General features: G+C 35.9%; 1 protein-coding gene across 1 annotated transcript; it reads right to left on the reverse strand.

Annotated features, from left to right (window-relative positions):
* Positions 1–6,227: 6,227 nt before the first annotated feature.
* LOC110098420 lies at positions 6,228–13,434 on the reverse strand. Its single transcript, XM_020825255.1, has 2 exons — positions 12,538–13,434; positions 6,228–6,658 (listed from the first exon to the last, which is right to left on the reverse strand). Exon 1 carries the CDS (start codon positions 13,432–13,434, stop codon positions 12,550–12,552), a length of 885 nt encoding a protein of 294 aa, XP_020680914.1. The 3' UTR covers positions 6,228–6,658; positions 12,538–12,549.
* Positions 13,435–14,971: the final 1,537 nt, after the last annotated feature.

The following is a 14,971-nucleotide window of genomic DNA, read 5'->3' on the forward strand; positions in this document are numbered from 1 at the left end:
AAAAGATTAAATACTTTAAGAAATATTTAACATAAAATAGAAAATTTAGGACAAAAGTCAATTTTTTTAAAACAAAATAAGTATCATTATTTAGAATGGTCTTTATAATTGGCCAACTATAAAAGTAGATAGCAAAGAGGGCAATGCTAATCATATTTTGTTTGCTATTCAAATACACCATATAATATAAGAGAATTAGAAAAAAATTTAGTAATACGCAAGTGCTTTACTTGAACTCACTTTTTGCCTCAACCATTATACATGACGATATTATTTTAGTCGAAAGCAAACTCCTCCTATAGAGTGTCTTCTACAGATGTAAAAATAAAGATGCAAAGAGAAACTAGTCTTGATCATGCTAAGATTACTTGTATTGGTGTTCACATAATAATGATTGGACACAATTTGATAATTTTTTTTTTATATACTATTGGCCAAAGTAGCAAGAGTGATAATAAAAGTGCCATAAATGTGTAGAAGTGGTGAGGGGTGGGAGAACTGCTTCCAATGAGAAGTTGTGATGCGGAACATCTTAGCTAAAGTTTTCCTTATGAAAAGTTTATTTAGTACGTATGTTGCAAATTTGTTACATAGAAATTGCAAATTTGTTACATGATTTCTATAATGTTCTTCCTAGCTTATATATATATATTATTGTAAGAAGAAGGGGGAATAATGAATATTATGATATTTTGAAGGTTTGAGCTTAGTTTGTTTCCCAATTTTAGGTATTACTTCTAGCAGATCTATTTCTTCTGCCGATCTACGACATTAGTTGGTATGAAATCTTGAGCATGTGAAGAATGATAGACTGTCAAAAAAGATGGGCTGTCGACGACGATCGAAGTCGAAGAAGATGAGCGGTCGACAACAATCGACGCCTAATAAGATGGAAAATCGACAACAATCGACGCCGAAGAAGATGGGAGGTCAACGACACTCGACGCCATGAAGCCCATTGGGAAGCTCAAGTGGATGCATCAATTGATGGAATAGACTTTACTTTCTAATTTCATTCGTTAATATCAAAATCGGCAACCATACTAGCATCTTCACCTTCGATCCCCTCCGTCCAACACGCTATCCTTTAGCCATTTGATATTGACTTCGACGAGGGAGAGTGATTTGCCGAACCTTCTCTGCCTCCGGCCTGCACACACTAACCGACCTCGATCCCAAATTTGCGTGCCTCAAGTATGCCCGTCCCTGCTTGCGCCTCTAGATCCGCAACTTTCTCGTGGTTCATGATCTCGCAACCGACCGGCGGCCCTGCTCGCACTACACATGACCGGTGCAAGCCCGCCCATGCGCCCCCCTCTCCTCGCTTCTGATCAACGCCTCCCACTATTCAACCCAGCTCGATCCCGCCTTCCAAATCCGCGCAGCACTAACCGACTCTTGCAGCCGCCTTTCATAGAATAGCATTACATTTGGGTACCTGTACAACCACCTCCATGAAGAATCCTTAATGATTTTAGATATATGGTAGAGCATTTCAAAACTATGGATGCAAACAACCTAGTTGGCGCACTAACAGTTTGCACAAAAATTGGATCTTTAAATCTTGGGAGGATGAATCATCCATTAATTGTAACAAGAGATGTTGATATGGATTGCTACATGTGTTCATCACTAATTAATATTTATTCTACATGTGAAGATTTGAATCAAGCACACCCACTCTTCAATGATATACCTAAAAAGGATATCGATTGGTGGACATCAATGATTTGGGTTATGCACAATCAAACCAGTTTGCAAAATCAATTGAGTTGTTTAGGATGATGTAAGCTGAGAAATTGAAACCTGGTGAAAATACAATTTCATCTATTATATCCTCATTTGCACAATTGGGTGTGTTCGACCAAGTAAAGGTGCATCTATGGGGTGTTAATATTTGACACGACATGAAAATCCGACCCGGACCCGACACGGAAAATCCGGGTTGAACCCGACCCGATTTCAAAACGGGTCGGGTTCGGGTTCAAGAAATTGACCCGTTTAAAAAACGGGTCGGGTTCAGGTTGACCCGACGGGTTGCCGGGTCAACCCGCGAACCCGTTTAATTCAAAAAAATTCAAATCCCGCCGCGCTGCCCGCCCCCGCGCGCCGGCTGCCCGCGCGCCCGTCGGGACATGCATCAAAGATGTAAAATCTTCAACCCAAGAGGATTAATTATGATGTTCACATCTACCTCCCTCTTAATGACGCGCCTCGACCGAGTCGAGCTCTTCTAACGCAAGGGGAGTATGATGTGGAACACCTTATCTAAAGTTTTTTTTTCATAGGAATAGTTTATCTGGCTAGTTTGTCACATATTTGTTACATGCTTTCTAGAATGTTCTTGCTAGCCTATATATACATTGCTATAAGAAGAATGGGAGATTATGAATATTATGATATTTTGAAGCTTTGAGCATAATTTTATATCTTCCAAATAAGAGTTAAGTTCATTTTTTTCCTCCCAAACAAAAGTTAGTTGCTTAAGTATTTAAAAATCATAAAATTTTAATATCATTAGAGAATATTAGTTATTTATACTCATAAAATAAATAAATTTTAAATATAATCTTTATATTATATAATATAAAAACTTATAAAATCAGCAAATAGGTTGAAAATGAGTTCATTTGCAGCTCATCCAAAGATCAGGTGGAAAAAGGTGCCAAATTCATAGTTAAGCTCAGCAAAATTTTCTTATTAATTTTGGTATTTATATTTTTATTTTTTTCAGAGTATAGCATTAACCATTTGAATATCTTCAAACATTGAATTTTCCCTTAAAGAAGAGGTAAGAAAGACCAATTCCAATGTCCTAAAGCTATGCAATAGAAGCTACAATTGGCCCCATAATGCAATTTAGCCAAGCCGGTTCGTCAACTCGGGCTCAACTTAATAAATGGTTGTGAGACGTGAACCAAACTCGAAGAGCCAAGCTTAGCCCCATATTGACCCCTTGTTAACCTGACCGTTTAAAAAGTGGCGGTTGCTTGCAGGTGGTGGTGGATTGCGTCGGCTAGTGGTGGGTGGTGGCCAGCAACGATTGGCGTTGGCCAATGGTGTTGGATGATGAATATCAAACGAGCTTACTTGCGATGTAAATAGTTCTCGCTCAAAATTATGCGAATTTAATTTATCTCAAAAACAAACAAAAATGATTTACACTACATTTACTTTACTAGCTGTTACGGAAAGAACCGTTAAGAAAGCCACAAAGGTCATCCTAGAACAAAATAATATAATCCCACAGCTAAGTAGATAAGTTAAGCACAACAAAATTGTTCCAAACTGATCCACCGTGCGAAAGGCTTCATGTAAGGAAGCCAATTGTTTGTGCGCTTGGATAGCTCTTCTTAGTCATGCTTTACAAATCTCTCATAATTTTATTTTATCATAATTAAAAAAAAAAAAAAACTCACAGCCAAATTTATTAGAGTTTTTATGATGAGATAATATTTTTTTATAATCAAGTATGATAGAATGAGATTATTATTAAAAAAATTATTATCCTTTTTTTTGAGAGAGAAAATTAACATAAATTTTTAAAACCTATTTTCCCACCATATTTTAATAATTTTAAATTTATATATAATTACATCTATCCCAAATGAATCTCATATACACCTTTGATGTTTATTTGGCCAATAAAACGGTGGGATATATATCACCATAATTTATGTTTTATTTGGGACAATTTTTTTATTATTCTCTAAAGAAAAATTTTTAGTACAAAAAAAAAATTGTAAACACATTAATGTAAACTCATAAATCTATTAACAGCAAAATGGGATTGTAAATCACTACTAAGAGTATATAGGATAGGAGTGTAAGTGAGCCGAGATAGCTCAGGCTCAACTTGTTAATAAATTTATGAGTCGAGCTTATCGAGTCACGAGTTCAAGTTAGAGCCTATACTCAAGCTCGTATATTAAATAAGCTTGAACTCAAACTTGAAAGCTTGTTAAACCGCTTGATAAACTTAAAATATATTTAAAAATTAATTTGCATTAACATTATATAACATATTTTTATATTTGTATATTAACTATATATTAAAAAAAAAATATTTAAACCAAGAAATAGAACTCAACAATTTATTTTCAAGCTCGAGCTTTTCCAATGAGCTCGAGCAATTGTGCAAAGCTCAAGCCTACACCCTTTTTAATGAGTCGAGCCTAAGCTTAATAAATGAGCTTGAGCTCGAGCTCAATTAGAACTAAATAAGTATAACTCAATCAGACAAAAAACTCGATTCTTGAGGGATACAGAAAGAATCACTATCTACAACATTTCAAAAAAAAAAAAACCCTCTATAGCCCTTCTAGCACAGAAGTGGGCAGCCTTATTCTTTTCTCTGGACACATGGACAAATAGGACTTTATGAAAATGTCTCACCCAATTAAATTGACCGCCATCAATTGGACGGGTCTTCCATTATTCCTTTCTGATGAAATTCTGCATATAGCTGATAATATTAGCATTATCCCCTTCAATGATAACCTCATTTACCTCAAACATCCAACATGCTAAAGTCTTATCAATATACTTCATAGCCAGTAGCTCCACATAATCGCTGGGCCGAATGACCAGTCTAACAATACCTTCCTCTCAAAGGCCCACATTGTCCTCAAAGTGAAAGATGTCACGCTCCTTAGCTTTCTCGTCAGAACAAACGGTGAGAACCTAAAGAGTTCGGTCCTTGCATCTGTCTCAGTGTACACCTCTCCTCACATCTAAAACAGAGCCCCTTATAACTCCGTTTTTGTGAGCTTCTTGAAGTTATTTACAGATTTTCCACCTACCATCTTCTCCTTTTGGGTCTCCTAAAAAGTATCCGGTGTCGGCTCCTTGGTGCCAAAAAGGTATTTGTCATCCTTTACAAGCCTCCTGAACTGTTGCCTCCCATTCATCTCTCCAAGTGTATCTGATCCTCCACCAATTGAGCTAGCTCCATAGCTTCTCCCAAGTCACGAGGCCTCATCACTTTAACCGCTGTGCGGATTTCTTGTTTAAATCCCTTCATAAAATTCCCCTCCAATACAGTCTTTGGAAGTCGATCCAATTGACTGGCGAGGTACTCAAATTGCTCACGGTACTCCACCACTATCCCCTCATGCATAAAAGCAAAGAACTACTCATAGAAGTCCCCTCCCCTGCTGGTTTGGAAACGTTCTAACAAGCAATCATTAAACTCCCTCCAAGTCCGTATTAGTCGCCTCGTATCCCTCCACTGGTATCATGCTAAAGCCTTCCCTTCCAAGCACATCCCGGCTGCCATCAATCTTTCCCCCTCTGTCAACCTGTTGACGATAAAGTACATTTCCACCTTGTAGATCCATCCATGGGCCTCTCCTTAAAAAATAGGCATCCTCAACTTCCTCACCCTCATATCACCACCGCTCCCTCTGTTCCCTTCATAATTTTCCATTCCCAAAGAGGGTGGTTCCCCTCAAGTGTTACAATCATCCCTTCTACATTCATACCCAAGCCTTTCATCAAATTCTCACCTTCTCCTTTTAAATTCAGCACCCCTTGGATCATAACAAACCCCTCCCCTTTCAAATTCAACCTCCCTTGGGTCATAATTATCCCTTTCTCTTTCAAATCCCACCCCTCTACTCTCCTTCTTTCCCTACATCCTCCTGCCTCTTCCCATACTCTACCCGACTCCTCCCTAGGAATAGGCCCTAGGGAAGACATTTTTTCTGTTCCCTCCAAAATCTCCAACTCTTGATCTTCCCTTCGTCTGATTGGCTTAGGACTTTCCCCACTTCCCTAGCTGTCGGCGCCTTCCCTCACTTCCGACGGCGATATTTTGGTTTGGCCCTCGAGCACATTCTTTAACATCTCCTTCAGGATGAAAAAATTCGAATCAATCTTATCATGGATGATTGAAATATTATTTTTTTTTTAATCTGAACTTGAGTTTAAATATCCAAAATTTAAATTTCATTTGTCTGATCTCCCCTTCTAATATTTTTTCCTTTCTTCCCATCATAAGTCCTCAAATCTTTGTTAGGCTCGAAAATCCGAATTTCCATCACAAAAACCGCAAAATTCATGACCTAAAAAAGAAAAAAATGCTGCATGAATTCTCCAAAAACAGCCCAAAAATAATCCAGAAACCACTATGATACCAATTTGATAAGAAATGCTTGTAGAAATTTAAGAAAAGCCTTGGCTGAAATCTGATTTCAGCAATTTCAGAAAACTAATAACAAGAAAACTAGGAATAAAATACACAAGAACACTCTTTATTAAAAGTTTTATGAAAGAAAATACAAGATATAAGTGGATCTTTAATTGGAGAGTAAGATCCGGCTCCTCCAAATCTCTGGACGCTGCTAGAACCCAAAACCTAAGAGAGATCTCAAATTTTAATCAAATTCAAGATGTCCTAACCCTAGCAAAACATAATACTTAATACATAAATTTCAAAAGGAAATCTCTAAACAGCACATACTTTAAAATTTCACTCAAAAATCCTTCCTAAATAGCTCTAGTGGCTCCTGCGGTTCGAGCGGCAGGGATGGGTGGCAGGCTTTGTTCCGCGTAGCTTAGAAGCGGGCTGGTCCAATGCGGACTGGCTGGGCCGATCTAATGACCGGTCTAACATAGTCTCAAGGCAATTGATGGCACATGCATGATGCTCACATCCCTGTTAAAGAACAGCTTGCAGACATTATACAATATCATTTACCAACTCAAAATATTACATTTGTATGTGACTTAAATAAGTGCTTCACAACTGTTGCACCAAGGTGTGAAGGTAAGGTACATTACAATCACATTTTCCAACGTTTTCTTATGGATCTTAGTTGCAATTTTCCTATGTTGATAGCAAATATTTGATGAATTGAAATAATTCACATTTTAACAAGTTTTTCTTAATTGATGTTGATTATCCTCCACAAAGGGAATTTCTTAAACATACTTTTATTCATGATATGTTCAGATGTTCTCTAATCATTTTAACAAGTTTTACTTAATTGATGTTGATTACCCTCCACAAAAGGGATTTCTTAAACATTATCTGGTCACAAGATATTATTTATTAGACTTTGCACAAGATATTAAACCATGCAGGGTCAATGTGAGATATTAAGCAAGACACATTCATCACTTTTAAGTATGATATAAGCAACATTTGGTATATGAAAAAAAGAGGAAAATTTAAGGGATATGCAAAATTACTCTTTCAAGAAGCATCTTATTAGTGTCGCCACAATGGCACTATGTAACTGTATGTCTAGGCATTCATCACACATTGATCCTGAATTTGTGGAATGTGATGCATATGAAAATTTTATTCACTCGAAGACACATTAGTATAAAGTAGGGAAACATGATGAAAATCCTAAAATGGATGTCAATCCTAATATGGCCAATGAAAAAGGAGCAGATGAGATGATAGTACTAAGCAATTATATCATGCTAACCGGTAAAATATATTAATAATTTATTATTTATATCAACACTAATTTTCTAATCATCATTACTTTTTGTTGCAAATAAATTGCTACTAATTATCACTTTTATGTTCATTTTTGTTGTAATGATTCAAGTATAAGCATTTGAGGCCCAACATACACAACTATGCTGCAACCACAAGTTGGAATGCCCAGACTACTTGTGTCCTAATTTGTATAGTTAGCGTTTTCTACTTGGAATGATGAGTAACTTTTTGTGTAGTTGAATTATCTTTTGCTAATGGACTTTTAAAGCATAATTCTAGTTCTTTCTAAGGCATTTATGTGTGAACTTATTTTAATCCATGTTTTTATATCAGCTGCTATTGCTTTCTATTGAACTATTTTATTTTTTACATCAAACAAACCGTTAGAAAGTAGAAGGGCACTTTCGTTTTTATGTTAAAATAGCAACAGCAAAAAGGTTAACTAAACAAACAATAAATTATTTGAGTTTCAAAACAACACAAATGCATCAAGATATTCAAACAACATCATCAGGTTCAGTCACACCAACATTTAAACTATGTTTTCTCTACAGCACCTTCCCAGCCAATTTTCCTAGCCAAACAATGGACCCAAATGAAGCCATGAACTTTAGCTACGAGAATGAAACCAAAATCAAGTATGAAAACATTGCTTGCACGTCATTGGACATAAATTTTATTGATACACCTTAACTTCTAAATTATCTATGTTGATTTGTCTATAGTTTATGAATAGTATGATGTTTTTTTTTATAACAATTGCATGAGAAAATCCAAAAATGCTTTCATTTCAAGTAACAGCATAAACAAAATTTAAAAATCAAATAAAAAACCAAAATAAAAGTGATCTCAATTAGTCCCTTACTGAATCTAATTTTTTTAATTAAAAATACAACTAAATAAATTATGCTTTTAAATCTTTACATTCAAAATAATCTCTCATCAAACATGCACTCATCTTAATCACTAGATTTATAACCCTCCATCTCTTACTTCATTTTTTAAAATTCATCCTCTTCATCTTCAAGATTTACTATTCTATAACTTAAATTCTTTCACCCACATTTAATTAACTAGTCTTCAAGGTTACATGTTTATTTCTCCAACTCTTGATGCCATTATCTCAGTATCCCATGGAAAGAAATATTATAAAATACTAACTCATCTTTAGCATTTAAAGTATTAGCACCATTGCTCAAATCAATATAAAGCACTCACCCTCACTCTTTAGCGCCTTAAGAAAAGGAATTCTGATAGGAAATACTTGAGTTCGCAAGTAACCTAACCAAAATCGGCGAATATTCACAGCAAAGCTACTGTCCACAGCAGGAGAACAGCAGAAATTTGCTGTTTACAGCAGAAAAACAGCAAAACCACAAGGAAATCTGAGAGAAAACTCAAAGAAAAGCTTGTATTCCACTAGTCGATGAATAAAATAGCAAGATACGATTGATCCTCAATTCGAGAGGAGGATCGTTCTCTCCCAAATCTCTAGCAACGCCAAGAGCCCAAAGAAAACCTAAATCTAAGAAATCTCAAATTTCAGCCAAATTCAAGATGATCAAACCCTAGGAAAATCTGCTATTTAATGCATACAATTCAAAAGGAATTCCCTAAACAGTCCCTACAATCAATTTTCCTCCTAAACTCCCTCAATTTCCTTCCCGAAACCGTCTTGCAAGGCGCGCGGCTTCCGCCCAGGTCGCTGTTTTTTGCGATTTCACGCGTGAACCGGTCCCGCCTGGACCGGCTAGACCGGTCCAGTGGACCGGTCTAACAAATTCATTTAGACACGCCAAAGTAGTTGTAGCTATTAGAGAGCCTTGATGCTTTATGACCTCACCTCACGATGCCTGTGCAATTTGGCAAACAACTGGTTCGCCTTTAACACTACTTACCACTTCATAAGTGAACCTCTTGTCCCCATGACCATTGATCGACTCGTTCAAAATTTCTCCATTTTTTGTTAAGTTTTTTTCTCTTTCCTCAACCTATTTCATGACTTTTAAGGTGTCAAAATAGAGGTATAATCTAACGAATAAACGCACATAATATTATCAAAAACAAACCAAAAAGCTTGATTCCTTCCCTTCACTCTCTCCCCATCAAACTCATTTTATCGTCATTCTTAGTTCTAAAGTGGAGGCCCTTACCAAAACTCCTCTCTAATAAACGGGCAGCTCCATTGTTACACCCATGCAATAACCTGGGATGGGCAACTACATTGTTACTCCCTAAAGCCTAAAGATGCAAACCGATAGAATAACTTGGGGGCAGGGGCCAATTCCTTCCTCGAAAATGTGTTTCTTTTAGTTACAGACTTATGCATACTAGAAAGAATTTAAATGATTGATGATTATTGGCGAACTACACAAATGCGAAACTATCGGGAGAGACATGAGTAGGTCATCCAAATGCTATAGAGACACATTGGGGTAGTGCACACCACTACATAGGCTCTTTAGGGTGCAATAAAGTAACTCCTTTTGGAAAGGATGCCTTTTGCTGGAGTTGATCAAAATGGAATCAACGTATAGCGCTCCCTCTAATGTTGGGTTGGTGAGAGCGATAGAGGAGAGATAAAGAGGGACGAGGTAGAAAGAGGAGTTGGGTAATGGCCTCAAATCTAATTATATTAAAATCAAATTAAATCATATTTGATTGAATTTAATTATATGGCAATTAAATAAGATATAATCATGCAATGATAAAATCTAATAATATTTCATTAAATAAAAAATAAATAAATCTACTCATGAACAACTTTTGATGTTTCAGCCAAAGAACTAACAACTTGTGGTGATCCTACAACAAATTGCCTAAACCAAGTTAGCACAAAGTCGATTTGTATAATTGGTGATGAAGAGAACAACAATAGACTAATCCATGGAGCATCCAATATCTCCATCTCAAGATGAGGTGAAACGACAATAGGTGATACTGTCTAGGCACAATAAAATGCTTGAGCACAATCACAAACCTAGGCTCAAACACTAAATCAAGTGACTAGTCAACATCTTCAATAAGATGGATATATGGGTTGGTGAGACCAATGGGAATAATAAGATAGAACTTTAAGAGATTAAAGGAGACATTGGAACAGTTGAAGCTTATGGCTTAAGGCTCTTTTTCATGCCCCTCAAGATTTTAGCATGTGTTGTCATCATGTCACAAAGAGAATAGGTGGATTTGTATTAGCCAAAACAGATTTATCACCACAATGCAAGTTTCTATAATGGTCATGTGGTTGATGATGGAATGCATAATCATGATATGATTCATAACAATGATATTAATCAACAAATAACAGTGTGTTCTAAAGAATAGAGATCATGGGCATCATGATAAGAGTGAAGAAAATGATTTTTATGTGATTATCCTGTAATCATCATAATTGTTATTAGGGTTGCGAAGTCAACCAAGTTAACTATAAGCTCATGGGAGTGAAAAGCCTTGACGGGTTGTCCCTAATAGGTGTGCGCTTAAATGTGTCACCTATAATGGTTAAAGGCTATCCCAAGAACCAATTTATTATTTAAAACACTTAATGTAGAATCCACCATCTATAAATAGGCTACTCAAAATACTACAACAACAACATCATCAAGCCTTTATCCCACTACGTGGGGTCGGCTACATGAATTATTTTTCTCCATTGTGTCAAGTTAAGAGTCAAATTTTCATTTAAATTTAATAAAAAAAATATCACTTCTAATATTTTCTAACCAAGTCTTTTAAGTCTGCCTCTACCTTTCTTAATATAGGCTAAGCTACTTAAAATGAAGCTAAAAAAACTGGTATGTTTTGGACCCATAACATCATATAGACATTAAAAATCTCCTATCCAATAAATCACATGTTATTATAAATTAATATTATAAAATAATGAATTTTGATTAAGCTTGAATCAAATTCTGCTTAAAACATTCTAAATTTAAAAATCATTCAAATTTATTTTTTAATTGAATGCTCTCGCTTCACAATTGATTAAATATATTCAATTTGATTCTGATTATACTAAAATAATTTAGAGTATTTATATATTAATATTTATTTAAGAAGAATATTACATCATAATCATGTTTTACTAGGCGATCTATCAAAGTTCATAATAAATCTTTGAAAAAGTTCAAAATGGATTTTGGGTACCCTAAATAAATGGTCTTAAATGAGCTTGAACAAGCCATTTGTCGCCCTTAAAGGTCATGAAAAGAGGCAAGATAATTATGTGAATATTATTATTATAGATTTTTATCTTAGTTATAGTCATCATCCCAGTTATGATAATAACCATATCCAAACTAATTATAATAATATGAGCCCATAACACAATGGATTACATTATGATCATTATGAGAATAATAATTTGATAAATCTTAAAGAAAGTGAGATGAAGGGGATGGTTGCATGGAAAAAAATGTGCAAAGATAAATTTTTGCCAAGGTACTATTGAGCAAGAAGGATTTTGTGAAGAAAAATCAGTAACTACCCAAGGTTATGAGTAGGCGTGGATAGTTATGCATGAAAGATTAAAGAATAGACGATGTTGTCAGCAAAAGGTTTGTTATGTGTGGAATTTGATTGTGTTGATCAATGGCCTAAACTCTGGGAGAGCAAGAGAGGAGGGAACAAATCGAAGGATCGTAAGAGGGGAGGGGGAAAATCAAGCGTTCATGTTTTATTTCCAATAATATCATATATGCTTATCCATTACATGAAATTCATATATATCAATCATAGAGTTTTGCATGTTTGAATATGAAATAATATGAAAACAAATCCAACCATATGTCATCCAATCAAAGCTAAACACTTTAGAATAAAAGCAAATGCATTATTCATTAAGTAAAAAATGTGATCGAATGTTATTATGTCACTGAATAAGAAAAAATTACATCGTGGTCAAATCAAATAATATTTAAGATAAACTGTATTGATTAAATAAAGTATAACTAAATCAAATATTTGATTACTATAAACTAACAAATAACAATTAGTATTGGAAAAGGAATTTAGTTCCTGTTTTTTTTTTTTTTTTTCAATCTTAACAGAAGCCAAACCAATCAAGACATATACAATACCTTAACCAGGCACTACTCCTCCCAATCCTTAATAATCCGATCAAGCAGTTCCGTGACCCCAGCAATCCCATCTCCATCACCGCGGTCTCCCTCCCCAGCCTTCCTTACCGCATCATCAAAATCCAACCCCTCCTGAACCCTCGCCTCCCTCAACAGTACCAGACAAAGCAAAATCCTAATCTCCTCCGTGGGCAACATCCCATCCCTTACCATCTCTTTCACGACCCTAACCGCCTCAAGCGCCCTTCCTCCCTCACAAAACCCCCGAACAGCTATTCGATAAATCTCCATATCAGGTCTGCACGGGGAATCGATCCGACAAAGCCAGGCAAAGACCTTTGCGGCCTCCCGAAGGCGGCGGCGGCGGAAGTAGGACGAGATAATGAGGGAGCAGAATGGGAGAGGACAAGGCTGGCGTGGGTGGAAGCGGAGGGTGGTGAGAAGTGCGATGGAGGCGGACATGTCCGGGAAGGAGGTGAGGCGGTCTGCGAGGTCCGCGAGAGGAAGGGAGGAGAGTGGAGGGTCGGCGAGGAGAGCAGCGGCGAGGAGGCGAACGGCATCGAGGGGGTGGCCGGCGTCGCAGAGAGCGGGAAGGAGCTGGCGAACTTCAGAAAGTTCGTGATCGGAGAGGATAGTAGTGGATTCGGGAGGGGGAGAAGGGGATGGGGCAGTGGAGAAGGTGCTGGTGGTGTGGAGGAAAAGGGAGGGGAGTTTCGAGAAGGGAGTCGGTAGGCATGGGAGAGAACGCGCCAAATATCGCATTTTTTTCTCCTTTTCATGCGCAGAGATTTCCAGGGAGCAGGGGTTTGCGAGGAGTTCTGCTCGGACGATGGTGGCAACTGGCAACTGGGTCCGCGGTACTGATAGCGGGGCAAATGGATAAAGGCCAATTACCATAGATTGCAATCGAAATTTTTTTAATTATATACTATACAACATTTAAAATACTAAAATAAAATAAAAAATAATCATTCCACTATTAAAATTCACAAACTCATCATTGAATCACCAGTCTCGTCATTTTAAGAAAGTATTACGTGACGTAATTTTATATTCAGACTTGAAGACATTATTCTAAAAAAATATAAAATATCAAAAATAGTTTATTGGCAGCAAATCTGTTCCTGAAGTTACGATCTACTGAATACATCTGAAGGACCTGCTATATAAAGAGATAACGGGTGAGTTTGGAGTTTGATAAATCGAACTCAGCAAATAATTTCTATATGTCAAAGCATAAATGACAACAGGATTGGAGCATGCAATATAAACAATTAAAGGGCTGAAGTGACAACCCATAGCCACTATATCAAAATAGCCATGAGTTATGTTATGTTTCTTATAATAGATTTTAATATGATAATAAAACCAATGCATTAATAAACTATTGCACGTGTAATATCATTCTAATGCAATCATGTTGGGTATCATCATACATTCATACCCCAAATGACTTATCAGTCATTTATTATTTCTAAATAATGTTCAATATATATTCAAACATTTATGTGTATATAACTATAGTCGGTTTACCAAATACCCATCACTAGGAAGATAAACACCAACATAAGAAAATACAATGGTTTCCTATAGAGTCATTACTCTTGGGGCCCGTTGGCCCCGGCTAGTCAATAAATAATAAGGTTTTACCAACATATACATCAATATTCCCAAGCATATAATTTTCCAATATTTCCATAAGCACATTTCAATGAATTTTATTATTTCAATATGATGAATATTCATGCATGATAAGATATGAATTGACAATATAATATTTATTACATTTAATTAGAGCATCTGCATGAAAATATAAAAAAATGATATACATACGGTTATGTAATAATAAATCAATAATCTTCAATTTATGAAATTGGCTAATTCATTATGCGCATCTGCATCAAGTAAAAGAGTTTGTAATAATATGACTGACACTAAAATTAGTTACTAAAGCCTATTGCAAATAGTAGTGATTTATGTCCTTTAACAAAGAAGTGTACTCTCCCACCAAAATAAATAATAATTACTTTTAAGCAAGGGACACAAAATTTCACTCCTTTTAGATATTCAATCTGCAGAGCTATGTGGGCAAAGGCACAAAAAATCCTACAATAAGTGAAGCAAAAATAACTTAGGCCGCCGTACAAAAAATTTGAAACAAATTATATTAATGCAGAATAATCTCTCACTAAATAAATCAAATCTTATGATCTAATATGAACAAATACATATATTCATGGATTCATTAGAAATGCAAGCCTGTGATAAACCACTATAATTACAAGTCATTTGAGAAGGTAACAATGGAGAATACGAGGGATTTTGGTGGTTATCTTATGATCAAGTGAGAAGGTGAAGATGAATTATTGCCAGCAGTTCTTAACCAAGGAAGAAGATTAAAGGAGGAAGCAATATGTTGTTGTCTTTCAATCTA

Source organism: Dendrobium catenatum, unplaced genomic scaffold (assembly GCF_001605985.2).
Source record: "Dendrobium catenatum unplaced genomic scaffold, ASM160598v2 fragScaff_scaffold_123, whole genome shotgun sequence".
Taxonomy (NCBI): domain Eukaryota; kingdom Viridiplantae; phylum Streptophyta; class Magnoliopsida; order Asparagales; family Orchidaceae; genus Dendrobium; species Dendrobium catenatum.

Coding starts and splice junctions, on each gene's coding strand:
- LOC110098420 (XM_020825255.1), bottom strand. CDS start 13,434: ATGGTAATTGGCCTTTATCCATTTGCCCCGCTATCAGTACCGCGGACC.